Below are 27,404 nucleotides of genomic sequence, written 5' to 3'. Positions count from 1 at the left end.
ACGGGGTTCCAGCTCCCCCGTACCAGCTGTGCGCTGAGGGTGTGACGACGCCTCGGCCTCGGCCTCAGTTTCTCCACTTACAACAGGAGCGTTAGTGATATTTACCTGGCAGGGCTGGTTGTGGAGAAGGAAAAGGTAATTGCAGTGAAGATGGGCTGTAAACCATATAGCTCTAATGCAAGGTGAGACGCTAGAAAGCAAAAGTGGAGGATTCTTACAAAGGGGCAGAAGGAAAAGACACGATAGGCGTTATGCAGCTCCATTAAAACCCACCAGGAGACATTGGAGTTTGTCCGGTAAGAGGAAAGGGGCAGCCATGCGTGCTCCTTGGTGAGAAGTTGGATGCAGGGGCTGCGGGAACCAAGAGGAAGCGAGCTGCAGGGAGGAGCTGGCTGCTGCACAGCCAGCCGCGTGGCTGCCAAGGCCTCGTTCTCCAGGCCCGTCCTCCTAACTATAAAGAAAGAAAAATCTATATTCCAGAGGATTATGTGGGGAACTGCCAGGGAGAAGCGCCTGGAATTTATTAGAAGTATTTTCTTCAAGATGTGAACAAGGACTTAGGTTCAGCGCTTCCCCGGGGATGGAAGAAATGAAAAAAAGGCATTTGTCCGGTGAGGCCCAAAGCCAATGGAGTCTGATCTTTCCCATAAACTCCTCTGGACCCAAGAGCCACTCATCCATCCAGTCCCAGCCCCGTTCATCTTCTACTTCACAAACACCCTCCCTCTCCTCACCGGGTGCTGAAGGACTTCACACATGGACCAATCCCTCCATTGAAATGAAACATGAGATTTTGACTAAAATGTAGCCAGTGTTCACCTGCTCTCCCAAAAGCTAGGGGGAAGCCTGGACATTATAATTCCCAGGTGAACTGTTGGGAGAAGCGAGCCGCCCTCCTGCCCGTCCCTTCTCTCATCGGCCGATGGTCCATGTTTCTTAGGTGTCACCCCGAGCCATTCTGCTGCACGATGCTCAGGTCCACACACCCTTCCAGGGAGGAAATGCCTCATGTCTCTTCCTGCCTGTCTGCCTTCTCCCTGACTTCCAGCCGCCAGATCAGAGCTAACCCCGCCAGGCAGCCCGCCCAGTCCGAGCTTGTGAGAGAAACATGGTCATAACCAACCACAGTTTCAAAGTCTTCTCCAGGACAAAAGTGCCCATCTTGGGAAGCTGAACCTGGGCGGTGCCTAAGGTGACACCCCCTCCAGGGAGTCCTCTGCAGTCAGGCTGAGCTGAGCCCTGCCTGAGTGTCAGCTGCCCCCACAGTGTGAGGAATGCTGGTCCACGGGCGTTTGGAGAGGAAGGACTGACTGAGGGGTTTCAGTTCCGATGCCCACAGGAAAACGATGCTTTCCAGCTGTCTCCGGTGTGTGCTCGCTGGGCGTGGGGCGGAGGGGTTGTGGGGGCGGGAGGGGCGGGGGGTCGGGATGACGTGGCAGTGCGAGGCGGAGGGCATACGTGTCCATAGGATCGTGACCATGTTGTGTGACTTTGAAAAGCCATTTAAATTGCTGAGTCTCTCCCAAGTCCCTGGTGCTTGGCTTCTGGAAGGACTGAGACCAGCGGGGCCTTAGAGACCTGGGTTCTAGTCCTGGAGAACCGAGCCCCAGGGAACATCTTCGTCCTCACGCAGGAACTCCCGTCGCCGGAGAACCCGGAAAGCGTGCTTGGCTCTGGCGCTCTGGTCAAGGGGGTCGAGGCCTCGGAAACACCGGCTTCAAGAAATTCCTCCCCATGACACTCTTGCTTTCCGCAGCTGGCCACCTGGCTCCCGTCCACGAAGACAGCCCTTCACGCGGAGCAGTCAGTGGGCACGAGCCAGTTCCCGTGGCGGGCAGGGGCTGTGCTGCCTCCAGGCTGTTCACAGCCGCTCGGCGCCCGGGGAGCAGTCCAGTGGGCGCGGCTGCTGCTGCCCAAACGCCAGGCGGGGTGCGGTGGCCTCTGTGGAGAGGTTGCTCCTCAGCTCGGGCAGAGTCTGGTGGTGCGTAGAGGTCGGATGGAGTTAGGAGGCCAGAGGGGAGGGGTCGGTGTGGCCTCTGGGGCACCTCCTGGTGCGGTGACATCACTGAAGCTGGGCGCCCAGTCCCTGTGTTCAGGTCACCTGTCACTGGCAGCACATCTCACTGAGGAGGCCCCGTCCAGCAGCACAGGCTCTGACCAGACGCACATCCTTACAAGGAGGGAGTGGGAGAACGACTCTGCCTGCGTCGCTACGGGGAAGGAGTTCCAGCTGCCCCAACACTCAGCCAAAGCAATTCCCTTCTGAAGGGCTTGACACCACACAGAGCTCTGTGAGTCGGGCACCAACTTAGAGCAGTATCCTGAGGGCGGACTCGGGTAGGGTACAAAGTAAGCCAAGGGCCCAAGTTTAAAGTCGCTGTACAATCGCCATCCTTATCCACCTTCCCTCCTGCTTCCTGTACGTCACCTCGAGCCGCACCCCTTCTATTCCTCCACGGGCACCACCGAGCTCTCCTTGTTCTCCGATGGGATGGCCAGGTAGTCGGACCTGCAGGAGGACACATGGGGGAAGAGAATCAGTACTTTTGTACCCAGAGGTGAGAATGCAAGAAAAGGGAAGGAGCAAGGATGCCTACAGCCCAGCTCTGCATGTCCTTCTGGCTGTGTTTCCCAACAGGGAGCGAGAAGGCCCTTCCAGTGGACCAGAACAGCAGCAGTTTTTGTTTGTTAGCTGCTCTCCCAGCAATCTTCTCATTCACCCACACTGCTCTCAGGACTTAGTGTGGATAGATTAAATGTTGGCCGAACTGATGGGTGTGGAATTATATCTTAGAGTTGCTTTAATTTTCACCTCCTTGATCACTGGTGAAGTGGAGTGTCCTATATAATAAAAGCCTAATATGCAAATTGACCAAACAGCGGAATGACTATTTGGCGGGGCGGCAAGCAGGCGGTGCCAGGCCAGCCAAGGTGGGTGCCAGCAGGCAGAGGGAGGGGGCAGTGATTGGGAGGGGGCAGTGGCCCGCAGCAGCGGAGGGGCAATGGGGGAGGGGGGGCGGGGCCGGCCATTCGCCAGCCGGTGTCATCCCCCGATTGGCCCACAGAGGGAGGCCAGACTGCAGCTTAGGCATGGGGAGTGGGCCTAAGCCATCAGTTGAACATCCCCTGAGGGCTCCTGGACTGCAAGAGGGCGCAGGCCGGGCTGAGGGACTCCCCCAGGCCTCCAGTCTTTTCATAAGTTTACAGGCTCTTTTGGTTTCTACTTCTGTAATTTGTTCATTTGCTTTGCTCATTTTTCTTCTGAGATACTTGTCTTTTTCTCATCGATTTCACATCTTGAAATTATCTTCTTCCAGTCTGTTTGTCTCTAAACTTTGCTTTTGGATTCTTATAAGAAAAAGTAATGTTGACATACAGGGGTGGGAAAAAGTAGGCTTACAATTGTGAGTGCAAAAAACAGAGTTCATTCTTGTATTATTTATTAATTATTGTATTGTTTATTATTATTAACCTACTTTTGCCCACCTCTGTATATAATCTAATCACAATTATCATTTTCCTTTGTGTTTGAAGAAATCCTCTTTATTCCAAGGTAATAAAGATATTTATTCTTTTTTTATATATTTTTATTGATTTCAGAGAGGGAGGAAGAGGGAGAGAAAGATAGAAACATCAATGAAGAGAGAGAATCAATCATTGATTGGCTGCCTCCTGCACTCCCCCTACTGAGGATCAAGTCCACAACCTGGGCATGTGCCCTTGACCAGAATCAAACCCAGGACCCTTCAGTCCACAGACTGACACTCTATCCACTGAGCCAAACCAGCGAGGACATAAAGGTATTTTTTTAAATGCCCTTAATAGAATTTTTAAGTTTTGCATTTTACCTTGTCTTTAAATCCACTCACAACTTATTTTTCGTTAATGCGAGAGATAGAGAATCTATTTTGTTTTCTTCTATATGGACAAGGAATTGGACACCCATTCCTCCTTCAGTGACTGCACTGCCTCTGCCACATGCTGGCTTACATACATAGTGACCCAGCGGGCTCCCCTTTGTTCTGCTTGTCCATGTGGGTGCCATGTCAGTATCACAGGCTCTGCTCTGACAGTGTTCTAAGCAAGCCTCACCTCTGGCAGCAAAAGTCCTACCAGCCACCCCCCCAAACTTACCGTTCTTTCTTTGAAGTCAGGAAACTATGGCCCAGTGGCTAAGAAAGGTTGTTCCTTGTTTAAAGGGTTGCAAGCAAAGAAACAAAACAAACACTATTTGGAGAGACCCTGTGTAGCCTGCAAAGCCTAAAATATTTACTCTCTGGCCGTCCTTTGGTATAGCTGGTTTGGGTCCTTCCATGTGACTTTTAAGATGAGCGTTATCTAGTTCCTTGAACAATCCAATAAATATTTTGATTGGAATGTAATTAAATTTGCAAATTACTTTTGGGGAGAACTGCCATGTTTGTCACAGTACAGTTTTATTCTCCAGCTAAGTCTTTCTTAAGTCTTTCAGTAGTTTTGTAACTTTGTCCTTAAACGTCTTACACATTTTTATCAAATTTATTTCTGGGTACTGGAGAGTATTTGTTGCTATTATAACTGAAAATATTTCAATGCTTTTCTAAATTGTAGTGGCTGGAATATAGTGATTTCTGTATTTTTATATTTTTATTTATGTTAACAAACCTGTGGAATGTTCTTATTAGTTATAATAGTTTGTTCACTCTAGATTTCCTTAGATTTTCTCTGCAGGTTATCATAGTGGGTATGAAAAATTATAATTTAGTTTGTTTCTTTCCAAGTCTTACTCTTTTTTCTTTGCATTTGCTTAGTCCACTAGGATCTCCAATATAATATTGAAGAGAAGCAGGGAGAGGTGGTATCCTTGACACGCTTTTAACATTATAGATAATTTCTTCTAAAGTTGGGAGCCCCAGGTGACATTTGCTGTAGGTTATCTTAGTAGCTGCCATTGATCAGTTTAGAGGTGCTTGCTGTGTGGGTGTAGATTTACATGGATTTATCCTGCTCAGGATTTACCAGGTATTGTGCTTCCTAAATCTGAAGAGTCCTGCCTTCCTTAGCCACTATATCTGAATTCTCCATTTAAGTCTTTTCTCAAGTCTTTCAGTAGTTTTGTCAACCAACTGGTTTCATTGTTTCTTCTCCTTTTTTTCTGTTTTAATGGATCTCATTTTTTTTCTTCATGTTTCTTTGTGATATTTCATCTTATTATATCTCCATTCTCCATTCTGTGTTACATTGTTATATTTATCTTCTGGTTACCAGTATGAAGTGCCAATCCATGGGGTCTTAAATTGTATTGACCGTGTTTTCCTCCCCTCCCCCGCTTTTTCTTTTTGTACTTTTTGCCACACCATGAGGTCCAGGGCTTTACTGAGAAGACTCACAAACAAAACTCATCACGCTCCTGGCTCCCAGGCTGCATAGCGTCTGGCTCCCATCTTTCCCTCCATCCTCCCAACACAAACTCTTACTGAGCATCACTGTGCCGTCACTGGGGGAGCAATGAGACACCCCCTCCCAATCTCCAGGGAACTTAGTGTAATAAAAGAATTTTTTTTAAAGGAGGCCTCTGAGGTGATTTAAACAAAATGAGTGCTCCTTTTTTTAAAGGTTGGGGATTCCAGGTAGCTTGATAAGTGAGAGCAGGTGAAGTAGGAAAGAGGTTAGAAGAGGCTCCAGGGCTAGGTTTGATTTAGAGAGGGAGGGCAGGGAAAGGCCAGGTCTGAAGGTTTCATATGCTAATGAGTCACCACCATCAATTAATGTTACCCAGGAAAAGCTGTGGCTTTAAATCCCCTGGAGGGACCAGCTGGAGCCAGAAGAACCTGACCAGGAGATGGACCCTGCCATTCACAGTGACTTTGGTGATGTCACTTACCCTTACCTAACTTCAACCTTTCTCTCTCTCTCTCCCTCTCCCTCTCCCTCTCTCCTCTCTCCTCTCCTCTTCTCTCCTCTCCTCACCTTTTCTTTTCTTTTTTGTGCCAGCATTTGATGTTGTCACTATTTATTTTACATTTATTTATTTGCTTGTTTTAATCCTCACCTGAGGATTTTTCCCATTGATTTCCAGAAAGAATAGAAGGGAGGGAAGAGGGGGAGAGAAAGAGAGACACATTGATTGGTTGCCTCCACATGAGCCCCTACCTTGGCTGGAATGGAACCTGCAACCAAGGTACACGCCCTTGATGGGAATCAAACCTGCAACCCTTCGGTCTGCAGGCTGATGCTGTAACGCTGAGCCAAACCAGCCAGGGCGTTTATATATTCACTAGAGGCCCAGTGCACGAAATTCATGCACTGGTAGGGTCCCTAGTGGCTGCTGGCTGGGGCCTCCCTCCCTTCCCCCGGCCGGCCCCACCCCCTGGCCAAACTCCCGGTCAGGGGACAATTTGCATACTACGCTTTTATTATATAGGGTTTTATTCCCATTCCCCCACCCTTCCCTTTGGCAACCTATATATCTATGTATCTCTGTATCTATAGGTCTTTTCTGTTTTGTTTCTTCATTGTCTGATTTATTTCACTTAAAATAATACTCTCTAGGTCCACCCATGCTGTCACAAATGGCAAGATTTAATTCCTTTTATTGGTGAACAGTATTTCATTGTGCATATGTACACCACATCTTCTTTATCCATTCATCTACTTATGGATATCTAGGTTGCTTCCATATCTTGGCTATTACTATTAATGCTGCAGTGAACACAGGGGGCATATATCTTATAGAATCAGTGTTTTGGTTTTTTTGGTAAATACCCAGATGTAGAATTGCTGGATTGTATGGCCCCTCTGAGTTTTAATTTTTTTAAAAACAACTTATTTTATTTTGATGAAACAAAGCAGTGGTGGGCAGTGGAAAAAATCATTTCCCCAATAAATTACCAGATACCATAACAGTAATGGGCCTTTTTCCTACACATCAAAGTAAAGGTCTTAGTTACAGAACCCACACACTAGTGGGTTCCAACTTCACTTAGAGAAGCAGCACTCGAAGCAAAGTGCTCACCCACGTTGACATGGAGTGTATGACAGGAGCGTGACACAGAAGACCACAGCTGGGTTCTCGTCGCTCAAAAATAAGTCTTCCCGAAGCACTGCTCTCCGTCTAATTTTTAACTTTTTTGAAGAATCTCTGTTGTGGCTGCAATACTCTACCAGCCCAGCAGTACCCAGGGCTCCCCTTCTCCACATCCCCACCAGCACTTGTTATTTGTTGAATTATTGATAGCTACTCTGACAGGTGTGAGGTGATGTGTCACTGTGATTTTAATGTGCATCTCTCTGCTGATTGAGCATCTTTTCATATGAATGTCCTCTTTGGAGAAGTGTCTATCCATATCCTCTGTTCATTTTTTAATTGAATTGTTTCTTTTTTTGGTGTTAGTTGTCTGTATTTTAGACATTAATTCCTTATTGGCTGTGTCATTGGTGAGCATCTTCTCCCATCCTGCTCTGCTTGGATCTTCATTATACTTTCTAACTCCTGGTTAAGTTCCCCCTCAGCTCTTCTAGTCCACGGTCAGGTTTCTTTGAATTCTTTATCTCTGCTTCCTTAGGGCTTCTTTCTGGAACTGTTTCTTGTTCCTTCATTTGAGAGATGCAGTATTCTTCTGTCTTTTCATTTTGACTTTCTATGTTTGTTTATATGAATTAGACAAAATCGCTCTCTCCCCCCCCCCCCCCCGTCTTGAAAAGCGAGCTTACAGAGAAATCGGCCTCTGGCCAGGCTGTGTGTGCAGGTGGTTTTGCCGGGCAGGTAGGAGCCAATAGGTGCATGAAGCATCTGGGGCACTGATCTGCCGAGCCGGAGTGGCTCTTGGTGAGGAGGCTGGTGCATGTAGTAAGGCCTTGTTGGTCCTACTTGCTCCCACTGTTCAGGGCCTAAATGGGCTCCAGTGATATGTCCCAGGATGCACTGCAGCGACCTTGCAGTCGGGCCCTCGCCCACTAGGTAGAGGTGGAGGGGTGTAAGCCATGGTACTCACAGGCACCTCTGACCTGAGCCCCCACAGTCCCCGGCCTGCTCTGTGCAGCCTCTCCGTGTTTGCTGTACAGAAGGTGGCTCTGTGTAGAAGCCACCTCTCTCTAGGCTTGCTGTGCCCGGGGTTCGGAAAGCCAGCTGGGGCCAGGCAGGGCTGCAGCTGCCCGGAGCTGAGCTGGGGCGGCTCCCTGCAGAGGCAGGTGATGTGGGGAAGCCTGGTAGTTCCTGCTGCTCCCTCCGCCCAGAGGCAGGTGACCTAGCAGGCTGACCACAGCACCCATGCGCTGCCACCCGAAGGAAGCAGAGGGCAGTGTAAACAGTGAAGCTCCCAGGGCTCCTCTGCCTCCCACGGCTCCTCTGCCTCCCGCGGTCTCCCAGCCTCCTCTCCTGGCCTCTTGCTCTCGGTTGCTGTTCAGAAGCCGTGCGTTCAGCCCCTGGGTGTCTCTGTAAGTGTGTGTATCTTGGTTTGCTCGTGGGAGGGCGAGCTCAGTGTCCTCCTATGCTGCCTCCTCCACACGCCGCCTGGCACCTCTGACCGTGTTTTTCATTTCCAACGTTTCAAATTCCTCTTCAAATCTGCCTGTTCTTTTTTCTTAGCAACTTACTCTATTCTTATGCTTTGGGTTCCTCCTTTCATTGCTTCAACTCTTTTAAACAAAGCTATTTCCTATATTCTACTGGGTCCTTCCTGTGTCTGAAGTTCCTTGATGAGCGTTGCCTTATCCGGGGAATCCTGATGCCAGAGGTGCTCCCTTCGGAAAGGTCTCCACGTGCTTCGGCCTGGTTGTCGCCGGCTGGGGTGCTTTTCGTTGCTGTTCATTATGGACTTTCTCAGCTTGGCGCTTCCGGGACCATGTGGGTGGTATGAATGTAAGTCCCATCCATTGTGAGCGCAGGCTTGTGGCTACTCATTCTCAAGAACCTTTTCTGTCTTCTCCTTGGAGTCAGCCAGGATGGGTGCGTTTCCTGGGCTTTTCCCTGGGCTGTGGCCAGATGGTTGTCGGACCTGCTGTTTGTGTAGCTCTGGCTCCCTGCGGGTCCCAGGTCCGGGGCCTCACGGTGGGCACTCCTGCCCACACAGGGAGCTCCAGTCCAGGGGTAGGCACTGCCTGTGCCAGCACTGATCCACGCCCCTAAGTCACCAGGCCCGTCGGCCTCCCCAGCACGGCCGTTCTGTCTATCCCACGTCTGGTCAGCTGTCATCTTTTTCTCCATTAAGATCATAGCTATCATGCAAATCAAGCTTTATGTTAGTGCACATTTCCAGGTGGCAGCGGCCTGGGGTGTTAGGTGACTGCCTCAGCAGTGTTGCCAGCCCCCGATAACAGGCCAGAGGGTCTCTTCGCCCTTCGGCCCCAGTGCTTCTCACTCGTGCTCACTCCTCGGTGGCTGGGCCGCGGCAAGCATGGCCCCGGGCTAGGCCGCCTTGGAGAAGAGGGCCCCGCTCGGTCCTAATCGCGCCCCCGCTGCAGGGCAGGAGCAAGGTGCTTGGAGCGAACGCCGTGCCCAGCGCCTGGTGAGCACCACAGTGACAGCAAACGGCTGTGACGGAAGGAGCCTGGCCAATAGGAACGGAGAGGCTCCCTCCAAGCCCAGGCCCTCCTCCGCTGTCCGCTGTCCGTGTGGTCCCGCAAGCCGCTTACCTTCTGTGCGCCTGTCCCCGCATCTGTGCCATGGTCACAGTGATGCTAATTCCTGGGCCTGTGGGGCCGCTGGTGAGCTTCACATCAGTGGTGAAGAGCACAGGCCCAGAGGTAGCCGGCCTGAATCCCAGCCCTGCTTTCCCGGGGCGAACTCCCCCAGCCTCAGCGTTCTCATCTGTGAAATGAGCGCACTGATGCTGGCACCTCAGCGGCCGCGGTGAGAAAGCAGGCGACTGGGCCGCTTGCTCAGCGTTTCACTGTGACAGCGAGCACGCCTCAGGTGCCGCCAGCGTTATCTGGCATCTCGGGCTTACGCGCTCTCCTGGGCGGCCTCTTCAGCCTTGGAGACCTTCCGGTAGCAGTAGATCATCTCAATGAGCAGCCACAAGGTGAGGAAGACCAGGAGGATGTACATCATGATTTCCGAGACGACGGAGGTGAAGTCCTCTCCGGCTGCAAGAGGAGAGTAAGGCTCAGAGTGCGCCGTCAGCAAACCCAGCCCTGCCATCGGGGGCGGGGTATCAGACCTGCCATCGGGGGCCGGGGTATCAGACCTGCCATTGGGGGCCGGGGTATCAGACCTGCCATTGGGGGCCGGGGTATCAGACCTGCCATCAGGGGCGGGGGTATCAGGCCTGCCATCGGGGGCCGGGGTATCAGACCTGCCATCGGGGGCGGGGTATCAGACCTGCCATCGGGGGCCGGGGTATCAGACCTGCCATCGGGGGCCAGGGTATCAGACCTGCCATCGGGGCGGGGGTATCGGAAGCCTGGTTCTGAGTGTGGCTTATAAGCACTGGGTCTCAAGGAACTCAACAAGTTGTCAAAGGACTGTCCTGTCTGCTTCCTGACCAGCTTTCATCAGATGTCTGGAGGGAGGGGGGAGAGAGGATGGGAGTGGGGGGAGGTAGAGGAGGAGAGAGGGGAGGAGTCCTGGGATCGAGCGGCATACACACAGTGAGGGCCTGGCTTTGCTACTGGCTGGTGTGTGAACAGTCATCTCCCGTATTTGAGACTGTTTGCAAGTGATGGTAATGACTTGCGTGATTCCTTTAACCTAACGTATTTAAGAATATCTGTGACATTTAAATTTCTGCCGATGTAAGTCCTATGTCTGAGTTCAGCCTCATGTCCGTGAGCTTGGAGGGGAGGGTGGTAGCGCCAGGGAGAGAGCACCCGAAGACACGGAGGCCAGTGCAGTGAGCCCGCCGGGGACGGGGTGACCTCTATGGGACCGCCCCGCTCGTCAACCCACACAGAAATGAGCATTGGAGGTTCCTTGTATTAACCACACGTCCTCGAAGCTCTGCTTCTGAGGCACAGACCTGAGCCTGACATTTCCCTGTTTAAACCCTCTCCGCCCCCCACGCCGCCCTCAGAATGGAGCCCAGTTTCTATTAATGTCGCTGGCAGGGCCATGCACAGCCCAGCCTTCTCCTCGCAAAAGCTCTTCTCAAACACACGTGGGCTTTGGGGGCCTGTGGACATTTCTTCTTCCTCTTCACTCTTCCTAGATTGTGTCTCCCACTGCTACCTCCATCCCAGATCCCTCCTGCTGTCCAGTCCCTGGTCCTTCCGGACGCCACGGAGCCCCTCCCTCATGAAACTGCCTCGGCTTCTCCGCAGTCATTCATTCGCCTCCCTCCTGGGACTGTCGGCCATCCCGGCAGCACCTCACTGTAGCCATGCATTTGTCTCCCTCCTCCGCTGACTGTGCTCACTGCGGACAGGTCCTAGTTATTTCTGAACCAGCAGCTGGTTATCTGATCCGGGAATATTCAAAATACTCCGTATTTGCTGAATGAATGAATGTACATGTTGGTCCTCTTTGTTTCGTGACCAATAACACTGAGAATTAAAGCCCACTACATGGCCAGCGTCCCGATACGCACTCCTTCCTGGTGGAAGGAAGGTCGCGGCGTTTCTCGCCTCGCCCGCCAGCGCCCGCCAGCTCGTTAGACTCGTGTCCTCGGTTCTGCACCGCCCGTCACCCTCCAGGCCCCGCTCGTCACCCGCCCAGCAGGGCCCATCGTGACCTGAGCTCCGAGGAGCCGGCCGGCTCCAGGTCACCCCGGGTCCTGCCCGGGTGCAGCCGAGGCCTGGGGCTGCCCGGTGTCTTCTCGGGGGCTTGCTGTGCCGTGTGCGGTGTGCGGTGTGCGCGGCTGAAAGCGCGTGGCCCCTTTAAATGCCGGCGCCCAGAAGCGGCAGCACAGCTGTCCTGTGTCCCCTCCCCGCGACGGGCCTCGATCTGATCTGTCGGCCTACACCAGGGAGTCCAGAGTGAACAAACGGGGAAGCGTCTCCGGGGCCCAGGGGCGAGAAGTGGGGGTGCCCGCGGCAGAGCGAGGGGCTCTGAGCAATCAGCGAGCGTGCGTGTCCGAGGGGGAGGGAGGCGCCGGCCGAGGGGTCACAGAGGAAAAGAGAGAAGCAGGCCGGAAGTGGGGTGGTGGTGGGAGAAAAGACGCCCTGGAATTGGAACCGCCTGACGGGCACAGGTCTGGGCGGCTGCCCGCTTTGGTGCTAATCAGCTCCCCCAAGAGCCTGTTCTGTTCTCCCAGCTGCCCCTCCCATCACAGGACGGAGGAGCGCTCCGCTCCCACAGGCAGCTGCCCGCCCTGCAGCAGGGGTACAGGAGGAAGCCCTGGGTGACCCAACATCCCGAGGGCACCCTGGCTCTGACAACAAACTTGTTTTCCTTCTAGTCTTGCTCAGGCCTTGCTCTGGTGCCCGGCAGGCACTGGCTCAGCTCTGCCATGCTGTCCATTGGCTGCCAGGGGTCTCCGGAGGCCAAGGCCCAGAGCGGGAGGTGGAGACAGACAGAGAGGCCCAGTTCCCGCGTCTGGCAGTCACCAGGCAACAGTTCCCGGGGGTGGACAGTGGAGGGCGCCAGGGAGGACCAGTGTGTACAGAGGACAACCACCTTCTGAACAGGACACCTCCCAGAGCTTCCATCCAACCTTCACTCGCACAGAGGCGCAGGCTGGGAGGGGTCAGGCTGGGGAGGGGGCGGGCTGGGAGGGGTCAGGCTGGGGAGGGGGCGGGCTGGGGGAGGGCACGGGCTGGGGAAGGGGTGGGCTGGGAGGGGTCAGGCTGGGGAGGGGGCGGGCTGGGAGGGGTCAGGCTGGGGAGGGGGCGGGCTGGGGGAGGGCACGGGCTGGGGAAGGGGTGGGCTGGGAGGGGTCAGGCTGGGGAGGGGGCGGGCTGGGAGGGGTCAGGCTGGGGAGGGGGCGGGCTGGGAGGGGTCAGGCTGGGGAGGGGGCGGGCTGGGGGAGGGCGCGGGCTCCTCTCCTCTAGATCCAGGTGGCCGAGGCCCCTTCTGCACTGTGGGAACTGACCTGCCTTTCGTTTTCGTCACGTTGCCTAAACCAGCGGTCGCCAACGGAGGAGACCCGCGGGCCACTGGTTGTCCGTGAGGTCCAAAAGGTTGGCGACCGCTGGTCTAAACAATGGCATCTGTCCTTCGCATTCAAGTTTGCTTCATACGTTTTATCCCAAAACATGACAAAAAAATGCCTGTGCGGCCTGGACGCTGGGAGCCCGGCCTTTGCCAGGGAGAGGCCTGTCTTTCATGGACCTCTTCCTCCTTTCATGCCACCCTCTGGCCTGGTCACCAGGCCGCATGTTGGGGCAGCAGTAATGCTGAGGACGGGGTGGGGAGTGGGAGAGGCTGAGTGAGCCAGTCGCCAGGAGCCTGGGTGAGAAAACAACGGGAGACACACAGGTCGCTCTCCTGAGGGCAGGGCAGGGCCGGGGCCAGGGCCGAGGCGGGCAGAGGGCGCAAACCCCGCAGGAGAAACTCATCCAACGCCCGACCGATTGCAACAGAACATCGGAGTCAGACTGGCGAGGGGACTTCCCACCCTAACGAGGAGGCAGCTGTGGGAAATCTGCAGATTTTACGTAAAAACTCGGGAGCTATCAACGTCTCCCCTTCTCCCAGCGGAGAACGGGCTCTGCGGGGAGGGCTGCTTGAGCAGTTACTGTGCAGGAAGACGGAAGACAACAGCAGCCAGGCCACTGTCCCGCAGCAGCCCTCCCGGCGGGTGCTCCAAGGGAGAGCGCAGCTCCACCCCTGCAGCAGAAGGCTGGGCTGTGGGCCCTGCAGGGGTGCTGGGCTCACTGAGGTTGAGCGCCACTGGTTTGGAGGGTAACTTCTCCAGCCATGAGGCAGGGTCCAGCACGGGGACGGGGGAGGGGGGGAGGTGCGGCTCACTGGGCAGCGAGCGCCTCTCGGAGGCCGTCTCCTTTCTCTCGGGGTGAGAGTCAGGGACTAGGAAGTCGACCTTCTGCTCTCACCCCCACGCCCGGCAGGAAAGGCGGAGGTGAGCTGGCCGGCCGTGCACAGGAGGCGGCCGTGAAAGGAAGACACGTCCGCAGTGACACTGTTAGCAGTCACCGCTCCACAGTCCATGTGTGTGCAAGCCCCTCCCCGCCCTCCCACGGGAGCAGGGACCCTGGAGCCCCCACCGGCCTCACCCTCCTCGGTGACCCGGAGGGGGATCAGCCGCGTGGTCTTCACGAAGGGGCGGTGCGCCTCGAACTCAAACTCCCGGGACACGTTGCAGGTGTAGAGCCCAGAGTCGTTGAGGGTGACGTTGAGCACCGTGATGGACACGTCCTGCAGGTCCTTGCTGCCGTCCCACTGCAGGCGCCCCTGGAAGGGGCTCTCCACCTCCTGGTGGCCGTTGCGATACTCATAGATCTGCGGGGAGAGAAGCAGAGGGTAGGGCCCGAGAGGGACGGGGCAGGAGGGCTGAGGTGGGGCGAGGGGAGGGCAGAAAAGGGGAACATAACCGCAGGCGCAGGAGGAAGGGGGACAATGTGACGAGGAGCCCCGAAGGTGGGGTGGGGTGGGGAGTGTCAGAGGACAGAGCAGGAGAGCTGCCGGGGACGACGGGCCAAGGCAAACAGCTACCCGGACGTATGGACACGGCAGGCCAAGGGGGTGAGTGGAGCACACGGGGACCAGGGGTGAGTTGGGAGGAGCCGAGGCCTGGGAGGAAGTAGAAAGAACAGGAAAGAGTGCGATGTGTCCTGGGCAGCCAGCGAGAGGACAAGTGCAGAGGTCAGGAGAGGCAGGTGTGTGAGTCATGAGGCTCCGGAAAGCCCGGGCCTCGGGCTCAACACTGAGCTGCTCCCACCGAGCCATGCGGGCAGCCTGGCCGGGCCAAGGAGGGGGCCTGGGAGCCAGAATGTCACAGGGAAGCAGGGAGCTGCCAGCTGATGTGCACACACCAGTCTCTCTGCTTTGGGCTGAATTATAAGTGCAATGTGGTCTCTCAAATCCTTGTCTCAAACACCCGCCTCTGACACACCTTTTTCTCTGTGTGGCTGTGCTAGCCATCCTGCTCTCCACTGGCCACGTGCGGCTACTCACCTTAACCCTGAAATCACTAGAGAGCAAATAAAAGTTAAAAGCCGGTGCCTCGAGGCACTGTCCGCATTCAAGCGCTCACTAGCACGCGCCGGCCGCCGGGCAGCAGGGGTCGGGGGCACTGCCACCCTCACAAGGTGCCTGTCCGCATTGCTCTGTTTGCAGCACAATTTTAAGTTTCTTTTCCTCCTTCCGAGCCTCACTCTCTTCGGTTCGGTCAGGCCTGGCAGCAGAGGGGGCAGCTGGCACGGGACCAGGCCCGAGTCCTGGGGGCCTTTGCACCTGGCCAAGCCATCCAGGTTCTTGAACCCCGAGTGGCCTCAGTCCTGGCCGGCCCCGAGCCCAGCGCCGGGAGGTCTGCTGGTCCCACTTCAGGCACCTGACGGGACAAACCTCCACTGGACTGGCACGTGCAGCCTGGACTGAGGAATGAGGCCAACCCCAGGAGGGCAGGCAGAGCGCAGCTGAGACGGGCTCAACCGCGCTGTCACCATCACACAGCTGTGTGCCCGCAGGAACACGGGGTCCTGCAGGAAAGGGGTTCGGAGCTGCTGTCAGGCGTCCTGGCTCAAATAGAAGCTCTTGCTGCCTGAACTTTTTTGAGCCCCGGTTGCCTCATTGACATGATGTATAATTTTTCTTTAGCAAACACTTATGTGGTGCTTCCTATCTTCTAGAACTTCCCTAAATGCATTAAAAATGACAGCTCACGATTCCTGGTAACAGCTCCATGCTGTAGCTCTGGTTTATACCCCATTTAAAGAGGAGTAAACTGAGTCACGGGGAGGGTAAACAATTGTCCAAGGACACACAGAGCTAGTAAGGTGCAGTCAGGGGTCAGACTCAGGCAGCCTGGCTCCAGGGCAGTGCGTGTGCGTGCTGGTCACCCCAAGGCAGCGTTCGAAGTCCATGACAACCGTGTCGGCACTGGTGCCAGCCAATCAGAACTGCCACTGCCGCGCGCGGGAGCAGCCGCACCGGCGCCTGCTCGGTCCTGGGGAGGTTTGGCGGTTCCTGGCGGGGCCATGTGGGAGGTTTGGCACAGCAAGGACCCGCCATAGAGCTATGGAAATACTTCCCCCCAATGGGGCTGCACTGGGCACCAGTGACTCTCAGCCTTGGCCATCCCTGTGATGGTTATTTTACTGGGATTGTGAGTTAAAGGGAGAGAGTGTTAATAGGAGCTCCGAGTTCAATTCAGCCCAAAGCAAAGAGCCTGGTGTGTGCACATCAGCTGGCAGCTCTCTGCGTCCCTGTGACATTTTAACCTCCCAGGCCCCTCCTTGGCCCGGCCAGGCTGCCCGCATGGCTCAGTGGGAGCGGCTCAGAGTGTCGAGCCTGAGGCCCGGGCTTTCCGATGCCTCATGACTGATACGCTGCCTCACCGACGTATCTTACATGATGCTCGGTGCAGAGACCAAGAAAGGAAGTGTTGTGAGTCGTGGAGGCATCGGGAAGCCCGGGCCTCAGGCTCCACACTCTGAGCTGCTCCCCGCTGAGAGGACACGGCCAGACCGCAGGAGCGGGGAGCCCAGGATTCAGTGGTTATCAATCCATCTGCTAGGAGGGTGTAGAAGGGTAAATGAAAACACCTACAGAGTGCCTCGCCAGGTGACTAGCACTCAGTAGGCTTTCAACACCAGTTCTCTCTCCTTCTGCCTCCCCTGCTGTGACCAGGAATGCCTGCGGCTGGCCCAGGACCCGTCCTGCCCAGAGGCGGGGTAAACTGAGGCCGGTTGGTCTCTGCTGAGGAGCCATAGGCGCTTCGGAGAGAAGGAGCCAGTGTCTGTCAGTTCACCCTCCCCCTCCCCCAGGGGCCAGGCACAGGACACAGAGGCCCAGGAGGGGAAGGCGGAGTCGGCAGCCCACATACAAGGAAATCTTTACCGCCCTCGGGCCTGTAGAACCACTCCACCACCGTGGTGGCCTCCACCTCCTCCCTCTTCATGCAGGAGATGCAGCGCAGCTTCATGGCGTTGCCCTGGACGGCCTCCGTCTCCGAGGGCACCTCCACGCACACGGGGGAGCAGACGCCTGAGGGGCGGGGGCGGGGGAGGGGCATGGGAGAGCCAGGAGGGAGGGAGAAGACAGAGAAGGAAGGATGGTGAGATAAGTTGGAAATACCATGTTCACGCATGTATACTGCACCTGTGCTCCGGGGCATGCCTGCTGCACAGGCACGACGGGGCATCGAGGAGGCGTAGTGACCCAGAAGCGACTGAGCGGCTCCCGAAGCAGTGGGATGAGGCAGCACATCCCTGAGCCCTGCCCTCAAAGACGTCTGATCCAGGAGGAGGCAGGGCGGGCACAAACCCAGCACCCCTTCATGCAGCCGGCATCACCGAAGCCGCGCTACGCCAGGCCCACGCTGGCTGAGATACAAAGGCGAACGAACACTAACCGTGCCCTAAAGACGCATGCCCGGCAGGGAGCACACCCCCCTAGCATCGCATCCTTAACCCAGGCCTGGGGAGCGACAGTCCAGTGACTGCTGTTCCCACAGGAGGGGACGCGTCCTGGCGGGCTGGGAGAGGCGAAGGGTGGGGAGCGGTGAGGTATAGACAGAACCCACCTTGCGAAGACCCTGGGTGTCCTTCACACTATGAGGGTCAGAGGTTGCAAAGCCGTGAGAGGTGTAGTTATATCTGTGTTTTAAGAAAAGTGCAGGTAATTCATGTGCATGGCAGCGGCTGGAGCAGCAAGGAGGGAAGTGTGAGTGACTGCCCAGGAGGCCGAGCAGTGCTGTACGCGGAGAAGTAGAGAGACAAGAGGTCAGGTTGTGGGATACTTACAGTTCCCGCCTCTGAACACTCATGGCCATTACAAAAGGCAAGGGTATCTGCCTGCAAATTAGAAGGAGTCAAAAGTGGGAGGTGGCTGCCAACAGGGCACGCGCGGGCGGCATTAACAGACGCGTACTGCACAGAATGGGGGGAAACAGCCCCCCTGCCTGCTCAGAACAGATCCGGACCATGGTATCGGTTCAGGGGTCAGATTCTACAAAAACAGGACGTTCCCTGAGCGCATGCCGGAGGGAGCAAGGTGGGAGAATTCTGAGAGGAACAGAGGCTTATCTTGGACACAGAACTTATCTGTGCTCCAGTATTTGAAGGCTGGTCTGTGGAAGGTGAAATACATTCTGTCCAAAAGTTACAAGAAATTAAGTTTAGCTCAATTTTTTTTAAAAGATAATTTTCTGGCGCAGCAGCTGTTCACAAATGCAGAACAGTATTGGCAAGGGAGCTTGCACGTCACTCAGAGAAGGTTCAAAGTCAGTGACCACGAGGGTTCGTGTGTCAGGAATCCTTCTGATGCTACTTTTTAAAATATGCATGTTTATACTAGAGGATTCGTGCGCCGGTGGGGTCCCTCGGCCCGGCCTGTCGGGCCGAAACTGCTCTCCAACATCCCCCAAGGGGTCCCGGATTGCGAGAGGGCGGTTCTCGGTGACACACCCCAGAATCGGGCTCCCTCCTCTCTAGTTCTGGGTGTGTCACCGAGAACAGCAGCTGCCAAGTCACCACAATTGGGCAGCTCCTGTGCTGAGCATCTGCCCCCTATTGGTCAGTGCACGTCATGCGGACGGGCGGACGGTCACTTAGGCTTTTCTCTATATAGACTGATGTCAGAGAGGAAGGGAGAGGGAGAGACAGAAACATCAATGATGGGCATCATTGACCGGCTGCCTCCTGCACGCCCAGTACGAGGGATCGAGCCCCCAACCTGGGCATGTGCCCTTGACCAGAATCGAACCCAGACCCCTTCTGTCTGTTGGCTAACGCTCTATCCACTGATAGAGCCAAACCAGCCAGAGCTGATGCTACCTTTTAATGAATTAATAGTGAAAACAGAACCCCTAACAATATAAAACACTACACGTCGATATTTGAAAACTAGTCCTCTGAATGGTCAGTCCGTTCCTGTCTGGCAGACGGTCATTTGTAAAAGCGGAGGAGAGCTTTATTTAGAGCTTAAAGTGACACTGGCCAATTAATTTTGAATAAAAAGTGAAATTTTATATTTGACTGACTTAGAAGGCAACACCTTTCATTTTAAACACAGTCTAGATACTAATGGCACTAAGTGAAGTTTAAAATATTAAGGGGCGCCCTAACCGGTTTGGCTCAGTGGATAGAGCGTCGGCCTGCGGACTGAAGGGTCCCAGGTTCGATTCCGGTCAAGGGCATGTACCTTGGTTGCGGGCACATCCCCAGTAGGGAGTGTGCAGGAGGCAGCGGATTGATGTTTCTCTCTCATCGATGTTTCTAACTCTCTATCCCTCTTCCTTGCTCTCTGTAAAAAAATCAATAAAATATACTTAAAAAAATAAAAATAAATAAAAAATAAAATATTAAGGGGCAATAAATGTAATTGGTTTTAAAACTCAAGCAAGCTGGGCTGGTCTTGTCGGGGCGGCAGGGGCGACCTGCCTCTGCGTGCGGGTCACACTTCAGTGGGGGCACAGTTGGGAGACCTGGTCTGCGATGGGTCTGAAGTCTTGATTACGGACCTGGTTAGAAAAAGGAAGGAAGGAAGAGGTGTGGGCTCCACAGGAGTGGCTGAGATGTGGAGAGCGTGCACTCATGTTTAATGAGATGTGGTAAGGATAAGCTAGTGCAGTTCGGATGGCTTCAAAAGCAGAACGGAAAATGTACCAAGGACTGTACAGCCACCATTAGAGAGGCAGGATGAAGATGGTGTTTGGCAACGGACGGTGTTTGATTTACCATTTAACCTCCCTGAGACCCACTTTGCATCTATAAAAGTGCTGAAATTAATATCTACCTAATATATTTTCCATGAAAGTTCTCTGGAATAATTGACACAAGTGTGCTCTGTACAAACGTCGCTGGCCAACGTCCTTTTGTGCTTCATTTAAGTGTTCATTATCCTGCCTGCTGTGTGCCCGGCATTGAGAGTCCAACAGGGAACCTCACAGGAGCCCTCTCTGCCCTCGTGGCGCCAGCGTTAGGGCGGAGAGAGAGAGAAAATAAGCAACTTTAAATCGCCATAAGTGCTGCGGGACAGAATGAAAGAGAACAGAGGAGATAGGGCGTGCGTGTGCTCCTCGGAGACAGCCCCCCGCCCAGAAGGGGGCACTGGAGGAGAGAGATGAGGGCGCGAGCTGTGTGACCACCTGTGTGAAGGCGCCAAACAGAGGGAAGAGCAACTCATCACGGGGGTGGGAGTGCGTTTGTTGGAAGCAAAGAGCACAATGAAGTCCAGGGAGCAAGTGAGGCCAGGAGACAGGGAGGAGAGGGAAGCCAGAGCGCTGGTCTCCTGGCCGTGATCGGAACTTGGGCTTGTGCTTAGGCAGGGGTGGGCAAACTTTTTGACTCGAGGGCCACGATGGGTTCTTAAACTGGACCGGAGGGCCGGAACAAAAGCACGGATGGAGTGTTTGTGTGAACTAATATAAATTCAAAGTAAACATCATTACATAAAAGGGTACGGTCTTTTTTTTTTTAGTTTTATTCATTTCAAACGGCCGGATCCGGCCCGCGGGCCGTAGTTTGCCCACGGCTGGCTTAGAGTGACCTGGGGTTCTGCATGGAGGAATGACATGGTCTGACTTATATGAAATTGCATGCTGTGACTGCGATGTTGAGAATAAACTGAAGAGGTGAGGAAGCACAAGGGTAGGAGCAAAAGTAACAGGTAAGCAGCTGATGGAGTGGTCAGACAGGTGTTCGTCGGGCTTGCCGGATGAGGTGGCATGGAGCTGGGGTGTGAAAAGGAATGACTTGCTGGATGACTGTCCTGGAATAGGGGGAGGTGATGTGCTCTAACGAAAAAGTAGATCAGATGGTCTTAGGAGCACAGTTAATTCATTCATAGAGGAGGAAGGGCAGAATATATGCCATCGGGCTGGTGAATACGAGGTGCAGCCTCTTTTTCCTGTTGCCCTGAGATGACAATAATGCCAGGCATCTTCAGAGAGCAGGCCCCATGACCCCCTTCCCTAGTCAACGTCCAGCTGCCAGGCCGGGAAACGCGCCGAGGTCCTGGACAGCGTCCTGCAAGTGGCCTCCGAGGCCTCTCCCGTCTGCTTGCCCTTCACACTGGGACCTGCTGTCCTCCCTCAGAGGTGAAGTCTGTTTCCCAGCCCGTGGGTCGCCAGAGCACCGCTGCTCTGAAATCCTCTCGCTATCCAGGAACAGGCTGCAGTGGTACAGCGTAGGAATGGCAGGTGCACAGCCATATCGCTGACTGTCAGTAATAACTCGTGGGATACTCTGCATAAATCACTTCACCCATGGCCTCCTTTTCCATTTTCATAGTAATAACATATGAGAAGCAAGAATCTGACATATGAATGATGATCATATTTAACTAAGGAATAGCATCAATTTATTATGAGGTGGGTAGTAATGTATATTGAACAAACTCCTCTAATACGCCCAAATCTTTCTCTTCTTTGGGCATTACTATATTGCTCCTCCGGAGCTTGTTCTAGACAAGCTTTCCTTTGCGATCTATAATCATAAAAGCATAATATGCTAATTAGACCAGACGACCTTCTGGACAAAGCCGGGGCTGTGAGGGAAGCCCGGGTCCCAGGTGCCTGTTGGTGGCCGGAGGGCCAGTGGCCAGAGGAAAGCCCAGGTCCTGGGTGCCAGAGGGAAGCCAGTGCTGGCAGCAGGGGAAGGAAGGCCTACACTTGTATGAATTTCGTGCACTGGGCCTCTAGTAAGATAACAAATGCTTTGGTTGGAATGGAAGTACTTCCCCACAAGAGTGGGGCCTGCTGGGGCCTTTCTTCATTCCGCGCCACCCCCTGGTGATCAGCACACATCATAGCGAGCAATCAAATTCCCCATCTCCCAGTCAAACTCCTGAGGGGACACTTTGCATATTAGCCTTTTATATATATAGACTAGAGGCCCAGTGCACAAAAATTTGTGCACTCGGGGGGTAGGGGGGCCCCTCAGCCCGGCCTATGCCCTATCGCAGTCTGGGACCCCTCAGGGGATGACCACCTGCTGGCTTAGGCCCGCTCCCAGGGGGATTGGGCCTAAGATGGCAATCAGACATCCCTCTGGCAGCCTGGCAGCCCTCGGGGGATGTCCACTTGCCAGCGGGGAGCAGGCCTAAACTGCAGTCGGACATCCTTAGCGCTGCTGAGGAGGCAGGAGAGGCTTCCACCACCACCGCTGTACTGGCAGCCATCAGCCTGGCTTGTGGCTGAGCAGAGCTCCTCCCATGTGAGAGCGCCCTGGCCACGAGAGGGCATCTCCTACATTGAGCGTCTGCCCCCTGGTGGTCAGTGTGTGTCATAGTGACCAGTCATTCCCAGTCCTTCTGCTGTTAGGGTCAGTTTGCATATTACCCTTTTACTATATAGGATAGAGGCCTGGTGCACAGGTGGGGGCCGGCTGGTTTGCCCTGAAGGGTGTCCCGGATCAGGGTGGGGGTCCCGCTTGGGTGCCTGGCCAGCCTGGATGAGGGGATGATGGCTGTCTGCAGCTGGTCACACCCCCTTCAGGGTGGGGGGCCCCACTGGGGTGCCTGGCCAGTCTGGGTGAGGGGCTGAGGGCCGTTTTCAGGCTGGTGGGTGACTGAAGCTCCCAACCTCTCCTTTTTCCTTTTTTTTTATTCTGGGATTTATTTACCTTCTATGGATGTCACTGGAACTGAGAGCCGGCTTTAGCTCTGGGCTCCACTCCAGTTCTGAGACCTCGGCTGCTGAAAGCAGGTATCTGGGTTTGTTTGGCTTCTATAATTGAAACACTGTTGCAGCTCCAGCTCTGAGGCCCAGCTGGCTGAAAGCAGGTTTCTGGGGTTTGTTTAGCTTCTATAATTGCAACATTGTTTCTTAGAGTGCAGCTCAGAGGCTGGCAGCGGCAGGCGGGGAACCTTGGCTTCCTCCATCACTGGAGCAACCAAGCCTCCTGTTCGCTTCAGCTGCCTGGCTGCTGGCCGCCATCTTGGTTGGCAGTTAATTTGCATATCACCCTGATTAGCCAATGGGAAGCGTGTCGGAGGTACGGTTAATTACCATGTTTGTCTATTATTAGATAGGATTATATGCATTATTAAAGGAAATAAGGGGACTTTTTCCAAAATATGCAGAATGTAAAAGAATGGAAAGATTCTTTATATTCATATCTTTTAAAAATATATTTTTATTGATTTCAGAGAGAAAAGGAGAGGGAGCAAGAGATAGAAACATCAATGATAAGAGAGAATCATTGATTGGCTGTCTCCTGCACACCCCACACTGGGGATCGAGCCTGAAACCCGAGAATCGAACCATGACATCCTGGTTCATAGGTTGATGCTCAAACAATGAGCCACTCTGGCCACTCTGGCTGGGCTGTATTCATATTTGCATTGTGTGAACAATCACCTTGGGAAAGAAGACTGTATCTGAGGCGAGTACTCTCCAATACTGAAATTACGTGCAAATAAAATGAAACTTCATTTGTGAAGCCAGGCCCTTTCTCTTCCATTTAATGACCAGGATTCCGGAACCATCTCTCTTTCTCATCTCTCCAGTTTGGTGAACCAATGTTCAGATTACAAATGAACTGAGAAAGAGCAAGGATGTGAAATGTGCACACTTCTTCCACAGGTGGTTTTGGGGGAGTGAGGTGGGGAGAGGGAGGGGCACTCTGCCAATTTTAGTAATATTCTGTGACCATTCCCTGCCATTCCGTTGTAGAGCTGAACGGTATGTCAGATGCCACCGGCACCAACTTCCAAACTTTACATGTGAGGAAGCAGGTGCTGCAGGGCTGCGACATGGCAACCTGGTGGGAGCACTGACTCCCATGTGAACTCTTCAGGTCCTAATCAAAAGGTCTTTGGTCACAGAATGCCTCCCTGTCCACCGGAATGCAGGCAGGGACCCTAACATTTAGATGAGAATTTGGGAAGAAGGCTTTAGCAGCGGTTCTCAACCTGTGGGTCACGACCATTCATCGGAAAACACATATAGCATATCAGATATTTACATGACGATTCATAACAGTAGCAACATTACAGTTATGAAATAGCAACGAAAATAGTTTTATGGTTGGGGGTCACCACAACATGAGGACCTGTATTAAAGGGCCGCGGCATCAGGAAGGTGGAGAACCACTGCTCTAGAGAATCTCACCCCAACTCTTCCCTACAACTTCATTCCCCACGCCCCTCGTCTTGGCCTCCCCTGAGAGAAGCCCAGCTTTAAGTCTCGCAGGAGTGAGATGACTGGCAAGCTATCGGGTCTGCTCCACGTCCAGGTCGGGTCCCCTCTACAGGGGAGGCTGGCAGTGCCCTGTCCTTGGGACTGGCACTCCTTGGGCTGTCATCACTCCCGTCATTCTCCTAGACCAGTGATGTCGAACCTTTTGAGCTCAGCGTGTCAGCATTTTGAAAACCCTAACTTAACTCTGGTGCCGTGTCACATATAGAAATGTTTTGATATTTGCAACCATAGTAAAACAAAGACTTATATTTTTGATATTTATTTTATATATTTAGATGCCATTTAACAAAGAAAAATCAACCCAAAAAATGAGTTCGCGTGTCACCTCTGACACGTGTGTCATAGGTTCGCCATCACTGTCCCAGACTGCCCCGTCAGACACTGTGCTCCCCAGGAAGCTTGGCTCTGCGTCTCTGGTCACAAGCAAAGTCCAGCTAATGCTGCAGTCAGTTAGTCTTGGAGGCTTAACAAAGTGACACTAAGGCAAAACGGAAAGCCCCATTCGCATACCTGCCACAGCTCAGTCACAGTGAGTTTCATGCCAACCCTGGGAGCGTAATTCCACATGCCTATTTCTTTCTTTTTTTAAATAGATTTTTATTGATTTCAGAGAGGAAGGGAGAGGGAGAGAGAGTCAGAAACATCAATGATGAGAGAGAGTCATTGATTGGCTGCCTCCTGCACGCTCCCCACTGGGGATTGAGCCTACAACCCGGGCATGTGCCCTGGACCGGAATCGAACCCAGGACCCTTCAGTCCACAAGTCGACCCTCTATCCACTGAGCCAAACTGGCTAGAGCTCCACGTGCCTATAGGCAGATGGGCACACGCCCTTCTAATCACGCTTTTAGCATGAGGAAGGTAACGAAGATCATGTACAAGCAGTATGTCATCTAAAAAACATCGATTTCCCCTAAGGATCTAATTAGAGAACCAAGGCAGAGATACCCAGAACTATACACCTACCTCACACAGACACACACATCACCCACTCCGTCCTCACCAAGCCATTCAGATATCCATACAAGATGCTCAGACACACACTAGCGCACACATTCACCCACCGAGGCTCACACTGACACACAGCAAAGCGTGCTCTCAGCTACACAGTCAGCTATTTCCATGGAGCCGCGTTAACTCCCCCTTCCACATGCGCACCCCACCCGAATCCCGCTCTGCCATCGCTGCTTAGCCTCACCCTGCAGGGCAAGGGCTCCGTTGTTTGGAGGGAGAACGTCCCCTCAGTCCTCACAGCGAGAAGCGAGAGTGCATGAACCTTTGAAGCAAAATCCCAGCTCCCCAAACACCAAAGCACCTTAGCGCCCATGTTCATGAAAAAAGAGAAAGATGCAATTCTCCGGTGCCAATCTACTTAACACATCGCTGCAAATGACCAAGCCTGTTTTCCTCCCTTTCCTGAGAAGATGTAGCAGACGGGTCAACAACAACAGTATTTTCTGTCTCAAAATGCGTGCATCCAGCTATTTGTAATGTGTAGAAATTCACTCGGAGACCCAATAAGGTTTCCAAGTCACCGCTCACTGAGAAACATTAGCAGCAGCTGAAATTTCTATGACTGCGCTCCCCTTTGGCCAAAAGAGGGGAACACACCTGGGGATCATCAGCAAATGGGAGGGGGTGGGAGAACCACCAAGGCCGGCTTGGGAATAGAGCAACAGGGGGCTGGGGAGGCGTTTTGCCATCTCACAGCCCCAGCTCCATGCAACCCTCAGGTATCCATGTTGTCAGCCATCCCGAGGGAAGCCAGTCGGGCGCCTTTTGGTCACCGGGACATCAACGAGTGTTGCTGTTGTTGGCACTGTTACTGTTCCCCGCATTCCGCACGGCAGGGCGCTGGTACTCACCCCAGAAGACGAGTAGGAAGGAAGCCAGGGGGAGCGCTCCGCGGAAGGCAGGCATCTTCTTAGGTGGTCGCCTCCAGGGCTAAACAGCGACTCCCTCCACAACTGCGCCCTCGCAGACACTTTCGAGGAAACCCTTTGGGACGAACTGCCCCAAGGGGGCGACTTTCTCGCTGAAAGAGTCCAGGCGTCCGCGACCGGAGGCCCAGCGCGACTGCGGGGCCGGGGTTTCCGCTGGAACTGGCCTCGCAGCCGCCTCGACTCCAGGCTGGGGGTCCGGCTCCGCGCGCCCGCCGAGCGCGTGGCGGGGAGCGCGCCCAGCACCACGGACAGCGCCTCCCGCGCGCCCGGACTTGGCTTCCGGCCGCCGCGCCGCGTGCGGGTCCGCTCCTGGGAGAACGCGCAGCTCGGATGAGAGCCGCGCGCTGGCTCTAGGCGGCCGCGCTGTCCGAGGGGACCCCGCCGAGCCACCTCTCACCTCCCTGCGGAGCAGCTACGCTCGGACCAGGATCCGCCAAGACCGGGATCTCCAGCTTCATCCGCGCGGACCCGCCTTTCCAGCTGGGCGTGCCCCGCACCCGCAGCCACCAGGCCGTCTGAGCTGCAAAATCCGTCCCTCCTCCGTGCCCCCCACACCCGCCCTTGCTCTCCGGGGAGGCTGGGAGGACCGGGAGGAGGTGGCAGCTGCTGTTCGCCGGCGCCCTCAGAGGTGGGGTGGGGGTGAAGGGAGGTGGCCCCTTCCGAAGCGCGCCCTGGATCGTGCCGGGCGCGGACCCTGGGCGGCGGGAGACCCGCTACCCTTCTCCAGGGCCCCCGACCGTGTGCGCTGTCGGTCCTGACATGCGCAGGCGGCTCTACACCCCACAGCCACCGAGGACCCACCCCGCGGTGCACACTCCCCACCCCCACGCCGGCGTGCCCCTCCCCGGGCAGCCACTGCGCCAGGAGGGCGGAGCCAGAGCGGCGCAAACACGTCCAGCCCAGCGGTTTCTCCTCCGCGCTGGTCTCCCGGCCTCCGGGTCGCACCTCCACTCCTCTCCCCAGCGCCGCCCCTCCTCCCCACTACCCCTCCATCCAGCCCCCAGTTCACACCCCACCAGCAATCCCACAGACGTCGGCCGGCGGCGCCTGGAAGGGGAGGGCCGACTCTCTCAGGCAATGACGTCACCGCATGCACACCTTACAGGCTCCCTGCTCCTCCCCGACCCCACCCCAGCCCCTCCGGTTCTTCCCTCCCAGCCTTTGTCTAGCCTTGATCCCTAGGCCCCGGGCACACGGGCGCAGAGCGGTAATGGCCGCTGAGGCGTGGGTAGAGATGAGGCCACCTGTGCCCGCTCCCCTCCTCGCCTAGTGAGGCGGGCCA

General features: G+C 54.7%; 1 protein-coding gene across 1 annotated transcript; it reads right to left on the bottom strand.

The window, feature by feature from the left end:
• Nucleotides 1–489: 489 nt before the first annotated feature.
• Nucleotides 490–26,917, bottom strand: SCN3B (sodium voltage-gated channel beta subunit 3). The gene is made up of 5 exons (XM_036354184.1): nt 26,045–26,917; nt 16,860–17,020; nt 14,089–14,314; nt 9,927–10,065; nt 490–2,509 (listed from the first exon to the last, which is right to left on the bottom strand). The coding sequence occupies exons 1-5, from the start codon at nt 26,097–26,099 to the stop codon at nt 2,446–2,448; spliced, it is 645 nt and encodes a 214-aa protein (XP_036210077.1). The 5' UTR covers nt 26,100–26,917; the 3' UTR covers nt 490–2,445.
• Between the last annotated feature and the right edge of the window lie 487 nt (nt 26,918–27,404).

Source organism: Myotis myotis, unplaced genomic scaffold (genome assembly GCF_014108235.1).
Source record: "Myotis myotis isolate mMyoMyo1 unplaced genomic scaffold, mMyoMyo1.p scaffold_m19_p_20, whole genome shotgun sequence".
NCBI classification, from domain to species: domain Eukaryota; kingdom Metazoa; phylum Chordata; class Mammalia; order Chiroptera; family Vespertilionidae; genus Myotis; species Myotis myotis.
This window is presented reverse-complemented; position numbering and strand designations above follow the sequence as displayed.

Excerpts from the sequence above, each read along its gene's own strand:
- SCN3B (XM_036354184.1), bottom strand. The coding sequence starts at position 26,099 with ATGCCTGCCTTCCGCGGAGCGCTCCCCCTGGCTTCCTTCCTACTCGTC. Across the intron at positions 17,021-26,044 it reads CTTCCTACTCGTCTTCTGGG|GCGTCTGCTCCCCCGTGTGC; the intron begins GTGAGTACCAGC and ends CCCGCCCCTCAG. Across the intron at positions 10,066-14,088 it reads CCTCCGGGTCACCGAGGAGG|CCGGAGAGGACTTCACCTCC; the intron begins GTGAGGCCGGTG and ends CTCCTCTTGCAG.